General features: G+C 67.6%; 10 protein-coding genes across 10 annotated transcripts; 6 read left to right on the top strand and 4 right to left on the bottom strand.

Annotated features, from left to right (window-relative positions):
* Positions 1–110: 110 nt before the first annotated feature.
* MICPUCDRAFT_49545 (uncharacterized protein) lies at positions 111–1097 on the bottom strand. The gene has a single exon (XM_003057678.1). The coding sequence runs from the start codon at positions 885–887 to the stop codon at positions 171–173; it is 717 nt and encodes a 238-aa protein (XP_003057724.1). The 5' UTR covers positions 888–1097; the 3' UTR covers positions 111–170.
* A 238-nt stretch (positions 1098–1335) lies between these two features.
* Positions 1336–4011, top strand: MICPUCDRAFT_57219 (uncharacterized protein; the record flags this gene model as incomplete). The annotated part of the gene is made up of 1 exon (XM_003058049.1): positions 1336–4011. One exon carries the CDS (start codon positions 1336–1338, stop codon positions 4009–4011), a length of 2676 nt encoding a protein of 891 aa, XP_003058095.1.
* Positions 4012–4376: 365 nt separating this feature from the next.
* MICPUCDRAFT_57218 (uncharacterized protein) lies at positions 4377–5600 on the top strand (the record flags this gene model as incomplete). The annotated part of the gene is made up of 1 exon (XM_003058048.1): positions 4377–5600. One exon carries the CDS (start codon positions 4377–4379, stop codon positions 5598–5600), a length of 1224 nt encoding a protein of 407 aa, XP_003058094.1.
* A 122-nt stretch (positions 5601–5722) lies between these two features.
* On the bottom strand, positions 5723–6097 carry MICPUCDRAFT_32942 (uncharacterized protein; the record flags this gene model as incomplete). The annotated part of the gene is made up of 1 exon (XM_003057677.1): positions 5723–6097. The coding sequence occupies one exon, from the start codon at positions 6095–6097 to the stop codon at positions 5723–5725; it is 375 nt and encodes a 124-aa protein (XP_003057723.1).
* A 274-nt stretch (positions 6098–6371) lies between these two features.
* MICPUCDRAFT_47025 (uncharacterized protein) lies at positions 6372–8285 on the top strand. The gene is made up of 2 exons (XM_003058047.1): positions 6372–6595; positions 6804–8285. Exons 1-2 carry the CDS (start codon positions 6506–6508, stop codon positions 8154–8156), a joined length of 1443 nt encoding a protein of 480 aa, XP_003058093.1. The 5' UTR covers positions 6372–6505; the 3' UTR covers positions 8157–8285.
* An 846-nt stretch (positions 8286–9131) lies between these two features.
* ALPHA-CA (alpha carbonic anhydrase) lies at positions 9132–9341 on the top strand (the record flags this gene model as incomplete). The annotated part of the gene is made up of 1 exon (XM_003058046.1): positions 9132–9341. A coding segment is annotated over one exon (210 nt), but the record flags the coding sequence as incomplete, so codon positions are not given.
* A 997-nt stretch (positions 9342–10338) lies between these two features.
* On the bottom strand, positions 10339–11373 carry MICPUCDRAFT_16660 (uncharacterized protein; the record flags this gene model as incomplete). Its single annotated transcript, XM_003057676.1, has 1 exon — positions 10339–11373. A coding segment is annotated over one exon (1035 nt), but the record flags the coding sequence as incomplete, so codon positions are not given.
* A 396-nt stretch (positions 11374–11769) lies between these two features.
* Positions 11770–12255, top strand: MICPUCDRAFT_57213 (uncharacterized protein; the record flags this gene model as incomplete). Its single annotated transcript, XM_003058045.1, has 1 exon — positions 11770–12255. One exon carries the CDS (start codon positions 11770–11772, stop codon positions 12253–12255), a length of 486 nt encoding a protein of 161 aa, XP_003058091.1.
* A 161-nt stretch (positions 12256–12416) lies between these two features.
* On the bottom strand, positions 12417–14465 carry MICPUCDRAFT_16166 (uncharacterized protein; the record flags this gene model as incomplete). The annotated part of the gene is made up of 1 exon (XM_003057675.1): positions 12417–14465. One exon carries the CDS (start codon positions 14463–14465, stop codon positions 12417–12419), a length of 2049 nt encoding a protein of 682 aa, XP_003057721.1.
* Positions 14466–15215: 750 nt separating this feature from the next.
* MICPUCDRAFT_57211 (uncharacterized protein) lies at positions 15216–17091 on the top strand. Its single transcript, XM_003058044.1, has one exon. The coding sequence runs from the start codon at positions 15247–15249 to the stop codon at positions 16366–16368; it is 1122 nt and encodes a 373-aa protein (XP_003058090.1). The 5' UTR covers positions 15216–15246; the 3' UTR covers positions 16369–17091.
* The last annotated feature ends 1201 nt before the right edge of the window (positions 17092–18292 follow it).

Raw genomic sequence — 18292 nt, 5'->3', positions numbered from 1 at the left:
GACGAATCGACGAACGAGATGAAGCGTCGCGTCGGTCCTCGGTGAAACGTGGCTGGCGTCGCGTTCACGAGCGTTGACGTCTACGCGCCGCGCCGCCGCTCCCCCCCCCCCGCGAGATCGTTTCACTCATTCACAGACGCGTCGATCGATTCTCATCTCTCCCAGACGCGTCACAGCCGATCGATGATCGCCTTGATCTCGTCGTTCCCGTAACGCTTGTACTTTGGCCCCACGCACGCCATGTCGACGTTTGTCGTGTTCACCTTCTCCTCCATGACCGCCTTCAGCGTGCTCAGCGCTAGCGTCTCCGCCTGCTCCAGCGTAAAATCATCCTTATACTCCTCCTGGAGCGTCGTCTGCGCGCCCTCGCTCCCGCTGCCGATCGCCTTCGCCTTGTACTTCAGAAACGTCCCGGACGGGTCGGTGTGGTACAGCTGGTACCCCTCGTCCTCGTCGTACCCGGCCACGAGCAGCGCGACGCCGAACGGCCGCGACATCGAGTCCTCCTCGCCCGTGCCAAAGTTGGCGCCCAGATCGCACAGCGCCTGCGTGAGCGCCTGCGCCGGCATCGGCTCGTTGTACGTGAAGTAGTGGTTCTGCGCCTGCACGCGTCCGTGCTCCACCATGCTCTGCGCATCCGCGGTGAGCCCGGACACCGCGCACGCGATGTGGGAGTCGATCTCCATGATCTTGTCGAGCGACGACGGTTCCATGAGCGGGGAGCTCATTCGTTTCTCGACCGCGAGGACGACGCCGTGATCGGTGCGGATCGCGATCGCGGTCGATCCGAGCTTGATCGCCTCGATCGCGTACTCGACCTGGAAGAGGCGTCCCTCGGGGGAGAACGTGTTCACGCCGCGATCGTACTCGCTCCTGGTTTGGAACATTGCGCGAGTCGACGACGCGCGCGGACGGTTCGCTTGTTGACCTAACTAAGGTGCCGCGGCGCAGAGTTTCTCTCAGATCCGAGCCGATCTGCTCCTCCGCGCGCCGATCTCACCGACGGGGGTTCCGTTCTCGCGCGACGTTCGAGGGCGTCGAAGGCGGGGCGCGACGTGTCGTCGCGGCGTGGAGTTCGACGAAGTCCTCGCGCGTCTCCGCTTGTGACGCCGACGGGAACGGAAGAGCGAAAGACGGACGGACGTTCGGCTCGTCGACTTTCGCTTCGCGTTTCGCGTTTCGCGTTCAAAAGATGTTTTCCGCGACGACGACGCGCCGCAGTGACGAATGCGCGGCGGCAGCACACTGCGCCCGGAGCCTCTCCGGGCGTCGTTCTGCCCGGCGCGCGCGCGCGTGAATCGCGCGAGGGCGCGCCGACTCGTCGCGAGAGCGACGATGACGCTGCCGGAGAAGGGCGGAGGCGACGACAAGGGCGGAGGCGTCGACACGTCGAAAACGACGACGTCGTCATCCTCCGACGTCGCGCCCATCGACCTCGGCGAGGACGAGGAGGCGTGGCGCGCGGCCGCCGCGAAGGGCATCGCGGGTGGGGGCAAGATCATCCCGCAGAAGTACTTGGTCGGCGACGAGGAAGACGCCCTCGCGGCGCTCATCGCGACCGGGACCGTGGACGTCCGCGCGAGAGCGGAGCACTCGGGGAAGGCGCCGATACATCTCGCCGCCTGGCGAGGCTCCCTCGCGACCGCGCGGGTGCTCTTGAGCGAAGGCGGGGACGCGCTCGTGAACGACATCAGCATCGGAAAATACAACTACGGCAAGACCGCCATCTTCTACGCGATAACGCGGTGCCGCGACGACGTGGCCGCGTTCCTCCTCGAGCGCGGCGCGCGGTGTAAGATCATAAACAACAAAGGGCAGTCCCCGTACTCGCTCGCGTTGTCGCACTGCACGCAGGAGACGTGCGACTTGATCGCCGCCGCGGAGAAGCGCGAAGACGCCGCCGGGGAGCCGTGGGTGAACTACCGCGAGACGCACTCGGACGGGCTGTCGTACGGTGATTTAGACGTCAGGTTTTACGCGGAAGAGGCGGCGGAGCCCGGCCGGGGGTTGAGCACTCGGGCGTCGCGCCGCGGGAAATTCCAGAAGCTGAACAAGTCGCGAGGGGAGTTCGCGAACCTGTCGCGCGGGGGCAAGTACGAGGACCCGTTTCCGTCGACCGCGGTCCCGCGCGCGCCGGCGGCGCCGACCCCGGAAGAGGCGCGAGCGCGGAAGCAGGCGCGAGAGGCGGGGTTGTGGTCGACGTTCGAACGCGCCGTCGCAGGCGTCGTCGACGCGTGCGCCGTCGCGGGCGTCGTCGACGCGTGCGCCGTCTCCCCGAGCGACGACGCGAAGCATTCGAGAGAGATGTTCGAGATCGTCGAGGCGCTCATCGAGGGCGGCGTGAGCGGCGGCGCGAACGCGGTGACGGGGCGAGCGATCAACGTCCTGCGCGTCGCGTTGAGAGAAGCGAGGGACGAGAGCGCCGCGGCGGCGACGTTGTGCGCGGTCGCCGCGACGCCCGCGCTCGTTCCGCGCGGACGCACCGAGCCCAAACGCCTCGCGCGGCGGCGACGAGCCGCGGGGAATGCGCTCGCGTGCGCGGCCGCCGCGGTCGCGAGCGAGATGACGCTGACGAACGTGTCGTGCCGCGACGTCTTCGAGGCGTGCGGCGGCGCCGCTTCTTTCCAGATTTTATCCACCGCGGTCGGCGTCCGCGGGCCGTACCCATCGCGCGACGCCATCGCGGACGCGGCGAAGCGCGCGTGCGCGGGGTGCGACGCGCGCGAGCTCGGAGATCTCGTCGAGGCGACGCGCGTCGCGGCGGCGAATGCGGCGGAGGACGACGACGACGTCGACGCGTTCGCCGCCGCCGCCGCCGCCGCGTGGGACGCGCTCGCGGCGGACGAGGACGGCGTCGCGCACCTCGCGTCCGGGCTCGTGGCGTCCGGGCTCGCCGCGTCTTCGCCGCGCGGTGGCGGCGCCGAGAGTGTCGAGCGCGCGCGGTCGCCCGCGGCGCTGGCCGCGGAGGCCTCCGCGGCGTTGACGCCGCTTGGCGCGCTCGTGCCGTCGTGGCGCGCGCCCGTCCTCGCGTCGTTCGAACGCGCCGCGGCCGAGGCGCTGTCGCGGTCGGAAGATGAAACGTCAACCGACGCCGAGGCCGACGCCGACGCCGCGACGAGCGTGTTCATCACGCGCGCGGTGCACAGACTCGCCGGCGCGTGGGTGATGGACATCACGTGCGCGTCCGTGCCGTCCGCCACGTTCCTGACGGAGCGTGAAATTTTCCACGCGTTGCTGCGCGAGGAAGCCTTCGTCGCCGCGGCGGAGTACGCGTCCACGAACCCCTCGCTCGTCGGTTCCTCGGACCCGCGCGACCTCCCGTCGATCGACGAGACCGACGCGATCGACGACGCCGGCGCTCCCGGGCTCTTGCGACCGACGCGGCCCGCGGTCTTCGTCGCGGACGTCGAGGGACTGGCGCGGTGCCGCGAGGAAATCTTCGGCTGCGCGTTGCGAGCGGAGACGCCTCGCGACGCGGAGGACGTCCCCGTCGTCGCGATCGACGTGGAGTGGCGCGACCCGCGGCCGGTGTCGACGGTGCAGCTCGCGCCTTTGCGCGCGGACGCGACGTACGTCGTGGACATGGTCCCGAAGGAGGGCGACGAAGAGAACGACGCGTTCGTGGTCGCCGCGGCGGCGTTGTTGCGCGACGTGTTGCGAGACGCGCGCGTGAAGAAACTCGGCTTCGGCTGGAGCAACGACTGGCACCGCCTCCGAGCCGGTCTCTCGCGGTTCGAGAGCGCGTCCGGCGGCGGCGATTCCGGCGGCGATTCTTTGCCCGCGTCGCACGAGCGTTGCGGGTGCGTGGACCTCCAGACGCACCCGGATCTCGGCCTGAGAGAGCTCGTGCGCGACTCGGCGCGGCTGCGCGCGGGCGGGGGCGGGGAGGCGACGACGCTGGATAAGCGCGAGCAGCGGTCGAACTGGGACCGACGGCCGCTGAGGGGGAGTCAGATAGCTTACGCGGCGTTAGACGCGGAGGTGTTGCTGCGGTTGGACGGGTGGCTGTGAGCGGTAGAGCGACTTTTAGACGAAATAACATAGTGATGAGCGACGAGCAGCCTCGCGATCTCCTAAATCGTCCCGCGCGCGCTTTTCTAATGCGAACCGAGTAGGGTGCTGAGTCGGACCCGAGGGAATCAGATCGCGCCGCGCTCGGACGGAGACGCTCCGGAGACGCCGACGTCGTCTCGTCGGGAGTTCTCTGGCCTCGCTCAAACCGCGGCCGCGGCGGCGGAGGGCGGTCGACGCGTCGCGACGGACTCGACCGTAGTCGAGGGCCCTGGGAGAAAACCTCGCTCTGGCGGCGAATCTGAGGCATTAGATTGCGCGGCTGGCCGGGCGGCTCGCCGACGGCCGCGACTCCCCCGCGCGAGATGAAGTTCAAAATCGTCACGATCCTCCCGTGCACCGCGGACGAGTACATCACGTACAACGACACCTCGGAGTACAAGAAGCTGCAGCTCGAGACGACGAACTCGTTCGAGCGCACGAACGTGACGACGTGTAAAGACGGCGTGTGCACGCAGGTCATCGTGAACAAGCCGTCGATCGACATCCCGAGGGTCGTGAAGTTTATGATGAAAGGCCGCGAGATGGAGTTCACGGACACGCGGACGTGGGAGGACCGCGTGAAAAAAGAAGGACGGTTCCCGCTGACGCAGACGTTCCTTCAGACGAACAACATCACCGACCGATGTTTATCCAAAGGCACGATCACCGTGGAAGACGTCGAAGTGGCAGAGGAGGAGGAGGGGGCGGGGACGAAGGCCAAGAAGGCGGGCGGCGCGAAGAAGGCCCAAGAGAAGAAAACGAAACGGTGTTCGATCACCGCGGAAGGGGAAGTCATCGTGCGCATCGGCCCGCTGTCGAACTTCGCGGAGGGTCAGGTCATCGAACACATGCGCGCGGCGTACGGAAAATTTCCCGGGATCGTCGAACGATGGAGAGAGATTCTCGCGGAGCGAGAGAAGACGAAGGCGGCGAAGGCGGCGGAGGAAGAGGACGCGATCTCCGCGGAGAGACTCGTCGCGGAAGACGCGACCGTGTCCGAGGACGCCGAGGACGCGGTCATGACGGACGCGTTGGACTCGACGGCGACGACGGCGACGGCGACGGCGACGACGGCGCCGGCGCCGGCGCCCGCGGCGGACCACGCGCAGCCGCTGTGGACGCCATGGTGGGTCGCGGTGGAGTACTCCAAGCGCGCGTTCGGCGCGCTCGCGTCGACGTACACGTCCGCGTTCTCTTCCGGGGCGCATCCCGCGCCCGCCGCGCCCGCGCGCGCCGCGCAGGAGACGCAGCCGGAGAGCGCGCGAGCGCACAAGCGACCGAGAGAGGAGGACGCGGAGGACGTGGACATGCTCGCGGACGACGCGTCGAGCGCGGAGGGGAGCCAGAGCCAGAGCCAGAGCCAGAGCCCCGACAGCGTCCTCAAGGGCGACTCGACCTCGCCGATGGAGGCGTGGAGCGAGCACACGTCGAGGATCGCACGCCCGGGTCTCGAAGAGCCGCGCTCGCCGAAGAGCCCGCGGACGAGCGAAAACTTGAGCCGATCGCCTGGGAAGATAACGCTCCCGCAGGACGAATACCTGTTCTGACCGCGAGCGCGCGCGTAGCTCCCGTAGATATATATCGTAGAATTAAGCCAACAAACCGCTACTATGTGTGCTACCACCGCCGCCGCGCGCGTCCTTCCCCTTCCCCTCTTCTCTCGTCGTCGTCACTTTTTGTGTTGCGCGTTGGCCAAGAGCGTGTACAACAGCGGCACCTTCCTCGAGGTGTCGTTCTCTTTCACGCGCATCTCCCTCGCGAGAAAGTCGCGGTCGAACGGCGGCGTCTCCGGCTGCCCGCTCTCCGGCAGAAGCACGCTCAGGGTGCTGCGGTACCGATTGAACACGAGGTACTCGCGGATGAGCTCGTTGATGACGAGGTTCTCGTTGCTCAGATCGGGCCGCGCGAACGACGTTCGGTCCTCGAGCGCGTTCGAGACCTCCGCTCTGAGGTGCGCGCGGACGTTCCCCAGCGCTCCGCGGTTCTCGAGCGTCTCTCGGAGGACATCCGTGAGTTCGTCCACGGTCGCGCCGCCGGCGGTCATCGCGGTATCGAGAGCGTGCGGCGCGCGCTCGTGAATGCGGGCGGCGTTTGAACGGGGACGACAGTCGCGTGGAACTCGAACTGGCCTTGGAACGGTCGGCCGCGCCGCGCGACCAGACAGACGACTGGCAGACTCTGGACTTGAGTTGGCGCGAAGTGCTTCTTTTTCGAGAGCCTTTTTCCCCTCGTCGACGCGCCATTCCGCGCGGCGCGGCGACGCCTCGTAGCGCTCGCGCGCGCGTCATCGGGCGGGAGGCGTCCACGGAAGCGGCCGCGAGAGCGCGTCGGGCGTCGATCGCGGCGAAGACGGGGCGACGACGCGGATCTCGGGGGAATTCGCTCGCGCGTCTTTTCGTGACGCCCCGCGCCCCTCGCGGCGAGGAGCGCGAGATCTTCCCGCGCGGAGAGGATGGTGAAGTTCACCGTGGAGGCGACGCTGGCGATGAACGCCGCGATGTACCTCGAAGACAAGGACACCGTGGCGTACAAGACCTTCCACGTGCGTCCCCGCTCGCGTCGTCCTCGCTCCGCCGCGCGCGCCCCCGCGTCCCTCTCGGAGAAACCGACGACGGATGAGACGCCCGCGAAACGCCAGCTGTCGAGAACCGAACGACGATACTTCCAGCGGGTCGTCGTCCCTCTCGTCGTCTTCCCGACGCTGACGTTCTCTCGCCTTCCTTCCCTCCTCGTCGTCCTCCGCGTCGCAGGCGGATAAGCTCGGACAGCTCGAGAGCGAGATCATGTCGCACGAGGTCGTGAACGGCGTCGTCAAGGTTGTCGTGCGAACCGTCCCGGGGATCCAGCTCCCGAGAGTGCTCAAGCCCGTGCTCCGCGGGAAAGACGTGGAATTCACCGACACGCGCGCGTACCCGCTCGCGGCGAAAGGGAAGTTTCCGTTCCAGCAGTCGTTCCACACGGTAAACAACATCACGGACCGCGCGCAGGTCAAGGGCGTGATCACGATAGACCGCGCGCGCCGCGCCGCGGGCGGGTCGGACGCGACGACGCTGAGAGTCGAGGGCGAGTGCGTCGTGCGAATGGGCGTCGGCATCAGCGGCAAGGTTGAGAAAATAATCGTCGACAGCATTCGGAGAGGGTACCTCAAACTTCCCGGGATCATCGAGGAGTGGGCCGCGGTCAGGCACCTGCACCTGGGCGTGCGCGAGGGCGCGCGGTCGCTGTCGCGCGGGCCGGTGCCGACGGCGCCGCGGGCCATCTCCCGCACGTCCTCGGCCGACTCGTTCAAATCCGCGACGAGCGCCGAGCTCAGCGAGTTCGGCTCCGCGTCGTCGCAGTCCGCGCTCGCGGGCGGTCCCCAGGGTGGGTCCGGCGCGGGCGGGTCCGCGGGTTTCGTGCCCGCGCTGCCGCTGCCTCCGGCTACGCCACCGGAGCCTCCTCGAGGGCCGTCGTTCGCGCGAGGCGCGAACGAGGGCGGCGAGGCGATACCCCTGCGCGGGTCCATGGGCGCGGGGGCGGGGAGCTTCGCGGACGCCGCGACGCCGCTGAGCACGCGGCCGGGGGGGGGCGTGGGGTCGTCGAACCAGTCGTTGTCCGAGCTCGACGAGGACGGCGCGACGTACGAACGGTATCACGGGTTCGCGAGTCTGGATTTGTTGCGCGCGGGGTACGACGGGCGGAGCCCGCAGACGTTCCCGCTGTCGCCGGAGGGACCGGCGGAGCGAGGGCTCGGGAAGTTTGGCAGGGCGTTGTTTTGCGGCGGCGGCGGCGGCGGCGGCGACGCCTCGACCGGCGGCGCGGTGAGGCTGGGGGATAACGACATAGACAGCGCAGACGGCGACGGCGTCGCGCGCCCGAGGGTGGTGAAGCGCCGGGGGGCGACGAAACGGAGCACACGGCGACGGGGGTTCTTCCGAAAACTCTTCGCGTGTTGCTGTCGACCCGGGACGCCGCTTCTCTCGGACGGAGAGAGCGACCTCCCGAGCGAGGGCACGGGGTACTCGTCCGCGGAGGACGAGGACGAGGGGTGGACGGACCCGGACCGGGATTCGATGCGGACGCCGTTGAGCCCGCACCGGTCGCGGTCGCGGATTGGGGGATAGAAGAGCGCGCGCGCGCGGTCGACCCGAGTCGACGACGCCGGCGCGAATAAAATCGAGCAACGCGCAACGCAACGAACGACGCAGTCTACTAGCTTAAGCTTTGAATAGAGAACGACGGTTCATCACGACAGACACGAGGCGCGCGCGCGCGTTCCGACGATGCCGTCTTCCGTCGTCCGATGCGTCGCCGTCCCGACGCGTCCGTCGTCGCGCGGGCGTCGCGTCGCCGCGCGGGAAGGCTTAGCACGCGGCGCGCGAGCGGACGACGCTGCTGGAAAACGACGACGATCATCGCTGACGCGGACGGCGACGAACGGCGACGGAGTCGCGGGGGAGGACGCGTCCCGTCCAAACGCGCGCCGCGCCGCGACTCGCCGCGTCGTCCTGACGTCCGCGCCCGCTGGTCTCATCGCGCTCGCGGCGTCGTCGTCCTCCCCCGCGCGCGCGGCCGTCGCCCCGGTGTGGGGATACGCGGACGCCGCGAACAATCCGCTTCGATGGGGCCAACTCCGAGACGACGCCGGCGCGCTGGCGTACCCGGAGTGCGGGTGCGCGGCGTGCCAGCAGTCCCCGATCGACCTCCCGTCCGTCGCGGCGAAGCAGAGCGACGCCAGAATCGGCGCGCTCGGAGACTTCCTGACGCCGCCGAGCGGCCCGGTGACCTTCGCGGTGTCGCAGAAACACGGCGCGCCAAACTACGTGGTGACCTCGACCGGCGGCGCGTCCCCGCCGGCCGTCGTCGTGGACGGGATCACGCACGCGCTGTCGTCGCTTCACTTCCACACCCCGGGGGAGAACACGATCGACGGCGCGGCGAGTTCGATGGAGATGCACCTGGTGCATCTGTCCGAGGACGGGGACGTCGCCGTCGTCGGCGTGCTGCTGTCGCGCGCGACGGAGGCGCGGCGGGCGAACGGCGAGGTCTCGAAGCTTCTGAAGCGCGTGGACGCGGACGGCGGGAAGAAGAGAGTGAAGGTGGACATGTCGTCGTTACTGGACTACGACAGCGGGTTCTGGCGGTGGCAGGGCAGCCTCACGACGCCGCCGTGCAGCGGCGGCGTGCGGTGGTTCCTCCAACGCGAAATTTCCGCGGTGGAGTGGAAGCAACGCGAAGCGTTCAAGCATCACGTCGGGTCGTTCCCGGGGAACGCGCGCCCGACGCAGCCGCTGAACGGACGCAGTGTTCTCGTGTATCGACCAGCTTAACGTATCTCATGTCGTAGCCTACTGTATGTGCTAGAAGGTACCTAAGTGTTATCTAGACTATCGTCTATTGCGTGTGCGCGATGTCTATGGTTTCGAGCTCCACGCGATCGCACGCCTCCCTCCACGCCGTCGCGAACGAAGACGCGGACGTGCTTCCTAGCAGCCACGACGGAAGAAAGTCCTGCGCGCGCGAGAACGCGCGCGCGGCGTCCACGAGCGTCGCGGCCGCGTCGTAGCCTCTGGACGCGAACGTCGCGGCGACCGCGTCGAGGAGTCTAGCCTCGGCGTCGCGGACGCACGTCGTCGCGTCGGCGTCGTCGTCGGCGGCGGCAGCCTCCTCCGCGTTCGGGCGATGGCTCCACGCGTGCGCGCGAGCGGCGGCGTCGTATGCGGTTCGTAACGCGTCCTCGACGTTCGCGTCCATAACGTCGTCGTCGTCGTCGTCGTCGTCGTCGTCGTCATCGTCCGCGCTGCCGCCGTCGGACTCCTCGGGCGCCGGCGGCGCCGCCGCCGCCGCCGCGCCGCCTCGCGTCAACGCCTCGCGAAGCGTCCCCGCGCCTTCCATCGCGCTCGCGTAGTTCACGCTCGACGGCGTCCGCGCGTCCGCGTGAGGATCCGGCTTACCCGCGAAGACGCCGGCGTCTTCGCCGTACCACCCCGCGTATCGAGCCCTGACCGCGTCGGACGAGCGATCCATCCAATTCTTCCTTTTCCCCGCGGGCGCGGACCTCGCCGTCTTCGCCGCGCCCGTTCCCCCGCCTCTCGCCGAGGGGTCGCTGTCTAGCTTGCTGACCTGCACGCCCACGCCGCGTATTTGGTCCGCGGGGATGTTCAAGTCTGCGAGCAGCTTCGTCGCGTTCGACGCGAGCGCGGCGGCGGCGTCCGTGAAGGACGACAGCGTGATCGTCCGCGTCAACGAGTCGCACGCGCCGTGACCGATGTTGCCTTTCATCATCGACTCCGGCGCGTTCGCGACCGCGCGGAGTATTTTCAACGTCAGCGATTTACCCTTCACGCGGACGCGTTTCATCCGCGTCGCCACCTCGGTCGCGAGCTTCGTCACGAACGCGACAGCCTCCGAGGCTTCGACGAAGCGAACGCCCCACGTGACTTGCGCGCCCACGGATCGCCTCGGCGGGCGCGCTTCCCACGCGCGGGTGTCCACCCCTCTCGCGGCGTCGCGCAGCGCGACGCCGGCTTTCGGCCCGAGCGCGCGCTGCAGGCTCGTGAGCGGCGCGGAGACGACGTCCGCGCACGTGAGCTCGAGCTCGCCCCCGACGCCGCCCCCGCCCCCGACGCCGGCGGCGGCGAGCTTTTTCAGAGCCCCGCGTCCTACGCCGGGGAGCTCCGCGGCGGGCAACGACGACATGAACGCCGGCGCGGCGGCGAGAGAGACGTGGAACGCGCCGTCCGGCTTCGCTCTCTTGGTCGCGAGGCGCGCGATGAGACGGTTCGGCCCGGAACCGACGGACGCCGCACACCCCGTCTTCGCGAAAATCTTCCGTCGAACGTCCTCCGCAATGGCGCGCGCGTCCTCGCCCGCGTTCGCCCTCTGGGTCACGTCCACGTACGCCTCGTCCACGCTCACGCCCATGACGTGCGGGGTGATCGCGTGTAACACCCTGTATACCTCCAGCGCGATCTCGCTGTATTTTTCAAACTCGTACGGCATGACGACGAGCCGCGGACACAGCGACTTTGCGTGCCCCACGCGCATACCGGCTTTGCATGAGAACGCGCGCGCGGCGTAGTTACAGCTCGAGAGTTCGCCCTGACCGCCGGAGCTCCACGAGACCGCGATCGGGAGGTCTCTCAGCTCCGGGCGGCCGAGAGCCGCCACGGCGGCGAAGAAGCAGTCCATGTCGACGTGCATCACGAGCCGCTCGCCGTTCTTCGCCGCCGGCGGCGGCAGCGGCGGCGGCGTCGTCGTCTCGTCATCCAGGAACGTCTCGTAGCGCGCGCGCCAGCTCCCGATGTAGTGCAGGCGCGACGCGCGGAAGAACGTCCCCATGAAATGTTCGGGGTCGTCGTGCGTCGTGCGCTGCTTCATGTCCAGCAACGGTTCGTTCGACCGCAGCGCCGTCGCGATGCGCTCGCCGTCGAGCGATCGCCGTCGATCGTTCGACGCGTCCCCGTCGTCGATCTCGCCTCCGCCGCGCACGCGCCTGCGCTCCTCGTCCGCCATCGCCCTCGCCGCGGCGACGCGCTCGTCGCCGATCGCGCGAGCGTCGCCGCCGTCGTCGGCGTCGCCGCCTCGCTCGTCCCCGCCCTCCATCGTGCGGCGGTGCCTCGCGCACTGCGTGCGTCAGCTATTTTCTCTCGGAGGAGCCAGCAACTGAACCAAAAAAATACTCCAAGCGTTCGCAACAACCTCGCTCTTCGTCACTTCCTTTCCTCGCGCGCGACGATGACGTCGCGTTTCAAGTCGTGGTCCGGGCGAGCGGCGGCGCGCGCGTGGAGAGATCGGCGGCTCGGAAGCACCGCGGTCGCGAGCGGCGATGCGGTGAAAGTTCGGTCAGGCGCGTGGTCGACCGGCCTTTCGCCTTTGAAGAACCCGGAGGTGCTTCCGTTGCTCGCTGCCATAGCGGCCGGCGGCCTCTTGGTGGTCACCATCGTCACGCACGACCTCCGAACGAACCCCGAGGTCCTCATCAAGAAGAAAGGGCGCGCGATACAGATCGTCGAGGAGGGGACGCCCGAGTACGACAAGCAAGTGGAGTTCGCGAAGAAGAGCTACGACCACTGGCTTCGCAGAAGGCTCGTTGGGTTGCGACCCTGGATATTTCCTCGCCTCCAAGAGAGGATCATGGGCGTATCGCGCAAGGACCCGACGATCGACTTGACGCAGGACAAGTGGAAGAAGATCGCGGAGAAAGAGCACAAGAAGAAGTGAGCGAGCGAGCGAGCGAGCGAGCGGGCGAGCGAGCGAGCGGGCGCTTCGTCGTTCTCGCCGAGGAATTTTTTTTGTCTCGTTGTCGAACAACGTCCCAAACGCACGCGTCGTCTGTCTCCTGAACTATGATAGGATCCCTCTCGCCTTTCGCCGCGCTCGCCTTAAAACTCGTCGTCGTCCCCGCCGTTGTTGAACTCCTGCTTCGTCGCCTGCGCGTTGTAAAAGTCCGCCACCTGCTCCGCGCTCGTCGCCGTCTCCGGGGTCTTGTCCTCCCTGACGCGTAAAAACCGCGGAAACCGTAACGCGATGCCCTTCGTCGAGTCGACCAATCCGTGCGCGGCCATGTGCGTCGGCGATATCGACAAATCCGCGGCTTTCACCTCCCACACCTGCGACGCGGCGAACCACACGTCCGGGGCGACGGACTCGCCGTACTTGTAATACCCCCGCGGCGCGTCGATGACCGTGTCCTTCAGCGAGTTGGACAACGACTCGAGCGCCTCGTCGCTGAACCCCGTGCCGATTTTGCAAATCGACTGCAGCTCCTCGCTCTCTTCGTCGTAGCACGCGAGGAGGTATGCGCCGTACACGCCGGTTCGTTTCCCGCGGCCGTGGAACGCGCCGATCGGGACGAGGTCTAACGAGTCCCCGCAGCCTTCCATGTAGTCCTTCTTCAGTTTCAGCCAGTTCAGCGATCGTTTCGACGGCTCGTACGTCGCGTCTAGCGTCTTGACGATGAGACCTTCGGTGTTTTCCTTGATGGAGTCCTCTAAGAACACCTGCAGCTCCTCGACGTCCCTCGAAACTTTCGCGGTCGCGAAGAAGAACTCCCCCGGGACTTCCTTGAACGCGCTGTACAGCGCCTTCCGTCGCTCCATCATCGGCTTCTGAAGCAAGTTCTCGCCGTTGAGGTACAGACAATCGAACGCGTACAACGCGACGTTGACTTTGATATCCTTTTCGTCGATGTTTTTCCGCCCGCGCGTGGAGAGAATCTGAAACGGCAGAATCTTCCCCTCCGCGCGGTCGAACGCGACAGCCTCGCAGTCGATGACGACGGACTTCACGCCCTCTTGTAAGTACGTCGGCAGCGCACGAATCACGTCCGGGAACTTCGGGGTGTTGTCCTCCTGGTTCCGCGAGAAAATTTTCACCGCGCCGTCTTCGCAAAGGTGAATCTGCGCGCGTTCGCCGTCGTACTTATACTCGCACGTGAACTCGACGTCGCTGAAACGTTGAAGCACCTCGGAGACCCCACACGTCGGCTTCGCGAGCATCGGCTTCACCGGCACCCCCGGTCGAAAGTGGCACCGCTCCGCGAGCTTATCGATCCCGCCGTCCATGAGCAACGCTGGCACGATCTCGTCGAAGGACGGGCACTCGCTGAAGACTTGCTTCAAGACGTCGACGGCGGCGCCGAGGCGGTCCGCGAGCTCCGCGTGCGTCTTTCCGTCGGCGCACTTCCCGTCCTTCGTCTCCGCGTGAAGCACGACCGCGTGCGCGAGCGCGGTCGTCACCGTCTGCTGCGCGAGCCCGATGCGGAGCTTCCCCTGCAGCGAGCGCGTGACGTATCCGGCTTCGCACTCGCGCGCGGCGACGAGGAGCTTTTTGATCTTTCCCTTCTTCTGATCCACGCTCTTCGTGCCCTCCGTCTTCGCGATCGCGCGGAACTCTTTCAACACGCCCACGATCGTCAACTTCGGCGGCGCGAACATCATGCTCTGCGTGCTCCTGGACATCATCGCGACGATCCCGAGGTCGCCCTCTTTCGTGTAGTCGCTCTTGATGGCGCTCTCTTTCCGTCCCGTCGCCTCGGCGAGCATCTTGATGAGCGTCGCGTCTCCGATGCCCAAGTCGACGCCCTCGTGCTGCGGCGCGATCGTGTTGGACGCGAGGTACACCGCGGCGAGTAAATCCTCCGGCGTCCCCGCGGCGAGGATCGTCCGGAACGCGTTCGTCAGGAGCTCCGCGATCTCGAGGCGTTTCGTCGTCTCGGAGATGGATTCGAAAATCTCCGCGAGGAACAGGTACGGCACGGGTTCGCCGGATTTCCACGTCACCGGCTTCGCGGGGTCGTAGGATAACAGCCGGCCCGCGGCTTCGACGGACTTGTCCCCGACGCCGGCGGCGTTCGCCTCCTGCTTCGCTTTCTTCTTGGACGACTTCTTTTTCTTGGTGGCCGCGGCGGCGGCGCGTTTGCCGCCGGCCATCACTTTCGCGATGCCGTCTTCTTTTTCCTCCTCGTCCTCGTCCTCGACCTCGTCCTCGACCTCGTCTTCGTCGTCGTCGTCGTCGTCGTCGTCGTCGTCCTCTTCTTCCTCCTCCTCCTCGTAGTCGTCGTCCTTTTCCGCCTTCGGCTCCGGCTTCTCCTCGACCGGCGTCGGCGCTTTCGCCGGCGTCGGCGCTTTCGCGGGCGCGTCGTCGACCTCCATCGGCGCCTCCGCCGCGGGCGCCGCGCTCGGCTTCTCCTCCGCGACGACGGGCTCTTCCTCGGTCGCCTCGACGACGCGCTTCGGCTCCGCCGCGGCGGTCGCCTCCGCCTCCACCTCGGACTTCTTCTGCAGGCGCGGCTTTTTCGTCGCGGGGGGGACGTTCTCGACCTCTACCTTCGCTTCCGCGGCTGCGAAGAGCGCGAGGGGGTGGGCCTCAGCGCGTGGCGTCGATTCAAATCGATCGTGTTCGGGCGGAGCGAAGACGGAGCGATCGAGATCTGCGCGCGCGATGGGGACGCGCGACTCCGGGGACGCACCGTCGGTCGCGGGTTTCGCCGCGGCGGCTTTCGCGCCGCCGCCGAAGAACGACGCGATGCTTCGCTGCGGCGCGGACATGTCGTCGCGCAGGTGTGGCGGCTCGCGCGCGCGACACTGATGACGAGGACAGGTGCGTTCAAACGTTTTCACCTGCACTGTTTTCGTCGTCGTCGCGCAAGCCATGAGCATCCACGATCTCACTTCGATCGGCGCTCGCTCCTCGTCCGCGCGCGCGCCAGGGATGGCGTCTCTCGGGTTCTTCGGCGCGGGCGCTGTGGACGTGTCCGATAGCTCGGACTCCGACGCCGAGGAGGAGCCGCCGCGCGAGGAGGCCGCGGACGCGACGAAGGCGGACGGCGCGAAAGACGCCGACGACGACGGCACCGCGAAGAAGGACGACGACGACGACGCCGACGACGATTCGAAGAAGCCGTCGTCCTCCGGGCTGCCGTCGTTCCTGGAGGTCATGAAGAACACCGAGGGCGTCGCGCCGTCGTTCACCCGCGAGGGCGCGATGCTCGCGAACGACGGGAAGCCGCTCGACGCGAGAGTCGCGAAGGTGGCCGCGAACGCGCACGGCGGCGATCGCGCGGGGTTCGCCGGCTTCGCGGGGGCGAAAATCCCGGACGGCCCGCTCGTGGCGAGCGTCGACCTGGGCGTGACGCGCGTGCGCGAGATCCCCCCGAGGGTTGCGGACCGGCTCTACGGCGACAACGGCCGCGGCCTGACGGAGATGCGCCTCCAGACGGGCGCGAGGCTCACGCTGCCGCCGCCGGATGACTTTCGCACCGAAGACGAAGCCCCTCGGCGGGTGATCATCTCCGGATCGATCGAAGCGGTGAACGCGTGCGTGGACGAGATCGAGGACATGGTGCGACAGGATAAGCTTTCGATGACGAAGAACGTGATATGCCCCGCGCACTGCGTCGGGACCGTCATCGGCGCCGGCGGGTTCTCCATCAAATCCATACAGAAAGAGACCGGGTGCGTGGTGAAGATTCTCGGGGACTTTGGTCGCGGCGGGCCGATGACGGACGAACAGATTCGCGCGATGAGCTCGACGCAGGGGGGCATCGATCGGTACGGCGTCGCGACGGACGCGCCGGAGCGCGTCGTCACCGTGAAAGGGCCGCCGAAGATGGTGCAGAAGGCGGTGCAAATGGTCCAGGCGCGGATCGACATGGCGTTGCGAGAGAGCGGGTGGGTGACGCGAGATAGTTTGAAGCGCGAGCGGGAGGAGAGGGCGATGTTCGGCAAAGGGGCGAAAAAGAAGGCGGCGACGACGGAGTACGGCGACGCGGACGAGTGGGAGATACCGGAGGAAAACACCGCGGTGGAAGAAGTGCGAGACGTGGATGAGTAGCTAGTTTTTTAGTTCTATGACAACAGCGCCGGCGGCGGTCTAACCGAGCCCGGTGTTTTCGTATCTCGACAATCGCCTCATGTTGTCGTCCATCTCCCACATCGCCTTCGCTTTCGGCGCGCGCGGGTCGTGCGGGTCCAGCATAGAAACCGCCCCCGCGGCGTCCGGGGCGTCGTTCACGGCCGCCTTTGCGTTCACGTTCGCCGCCTCCTCCTCTTCCTTCGCTCTCTTCGCGGCGGCGAGCTTCGCGGGAATCGACGCGTCGCGCCCCGCGCCGCCCCTCGGCGCCATCGGCGGCGCGGCGAGGTACGCGTCGTCGTCGTCGTCGTCGTCGATCGTCTTGCGGCGCGTCGCGCCCGCGCCGACGTTCTGACGCTTCATCGCCGCGGTGAGGTTCGGGACGACGGATAAGTCGTCGAGAAGCGCTTCCTTTCGCGCGCGCTCCTCCTCCGCCGGGTCGCGGGTCCTCCCTCGCGCCGCCATCGCGTGCGCGTCCAGCCGCGCGTCGTACCCGGTCGCGACGTCCCTCGCAGCCGCGAGGTTCGCGACGCCGAGCGACGGCACGCGCTGGCGCCGCGGCGCGGTCCCGGCGACGCCGCCCGCGGTCGTGACCGCGCGCAAGAGCTTGTCCGGATTTTGCGTCAGCTCCGCGCGTCGCCGCGCCTCCGCTTGCCTCCTCTCTTCGATCAGACGCGCGTTCACCGCGTCCGCGGTCTCGTGCCCGGCGGCCGCGAGCGCCGTGGCGGACAAGCCCGCGGTGTTCTTCAGCGCCTTGACGGGCGCGCTCGTCGTCGCCGCCGCCGCCCTGCCGCGGTATTTCCCCGCGCCGATGGAATACTTTTCCGGCGCCGACGTCGCCCACGACGCGAACGCGTCGCCCGCGAAGTACAGCGACCCGACGTCGAACGCGTCTTCGTATTCGAGCACCGCGGCGCGCACGCCGCCGTTCGATCGGTCGCCTCCCAGGGTCACCGCGGCGGCGTCCACGGCGTTGATCGGGACGCGCGTCAAATCGTTCAGCTCTTCGATGAGGCGCGTCGTCGGCGAGCAGCTCGACGCGTCGTAGCCGAGGACGTCGACGCGGCCGTCCGCGGCGAGGAGCTTCGCGAGCTGCACCCAGAACTGTCTCAGCTCCGGTTTCACGAGGTTTCGTCGCGTCGCGCGCAAGCCTTTGACGAGCCCGATCGCGCCTGGTTTGTGGTGCGTCATCAGCCCGATGGAGCTCAGCGTCCCTTCGACGCCGCCGCAGCGTTCGCGGCACTGGTAAATCATCTTCTCGAGCGTGCTGAACCGCCAGTCGAAGTACACCGCGGCGACGCCTTCCTCGACGCACTCCATGAGGACGTCCGCGAATAACATCCGGCTGCTTATCAAGACTAATCGCTTCGGCGCGGTCGCGGCGATGCCCTTGAAACTCGTCAGCGCGCCTTCGACGGTGATCGCGGAAGAATCCGCGGTCGCGCTTCCGTCGTCTTTCGGCGGCTTCCCGTCCACCCACCCGTCCGGCCACGTGATCGACAGAAGCACGAGCGACCCGAACGTCGGGTCCACGAGGAGCGTGTCCGTGTCGAGTTTCACCTGCAGCGTGGAGACGACCATGTCCAGCGGCGTGTCCCCGGGCTTATCCTCGATTTTGAGCTGCACCGCGTTCGTCTTCGCGTTGAACCCGCCGACGCGGCACCGATCGTGGTGGACGTCGAGCTCGGTGGCAATCTCGGACACGAAGTACTCCTGCGTCTTCGTGATGGCGAACTCCTCCGGGTGCATCTCCACGAGCAACTCGATCGTCACCGCGGGGGCGTCCCGCGTGTTTCCGACGTTCGTCCGCGCCACCGTGCGCACGAGCGCGGCGCTCTTTTGAAACTTTCGCGCCAGCGCGCTCTTCGCGTCGGCGTCGGGTCCGAGCACGAGACTCGCGGGGGCG

This window comes from Micromonas pusilla, assembly GCF_000151265.4.
Source record: "Micromonas pusilla CCMP1545 genomic scaffold MICPUCscaffold_4, whole genome shotgun sequence".
Classification (NCBI taxonomy): Eukaryota; Viridiplantae; Chlorophyta; class Mamiellophyceae; order Mamiellales; family Mamiellaceae; genus Micromonas; species Micromonas pusilla.
Note: the sequence above shows the minus strand (reverse complement) of the source record. Positions and strands in the feature narration are given on the sequence as shown.

What these genes read in the sequence shown, in the direction of transcription:
- MICPUCDRAFT_47025 (XM_003058047.1), top strand. Translation starts at nt 6,506, where the DNA reads ATGGTGAAGTTCACCGTGGAGGCGACGCTGGCGATGAACGCCGCGATG. An exon ending in TGGCGTACAAGACCTTCCAC is followed by an intron (nt 6,596 to 6,803) that starts GTGCGTCCCCGC and finishes TCCGCGTCGCAG; the next exon opens with GCGGATAAGCTCGGACAGCT.
- MICPUCDRAFT_57211 (XM_003058044.1), top strand. Translation starts at nt 15,247, where the DNA reads ATGGCGTCTCTCGGGTTCTTCGGCGCGGGCGCTGTGGACGTGTCCGAT.
- MICPUCDRAFT_49545 (XM_003057678.1), bottom strand. Translation starts at nt 887, where the DNA reads ATGTTCCAAACCAGGAGCGAGTACGATCGCGGCGTGAACACGTTCTCC.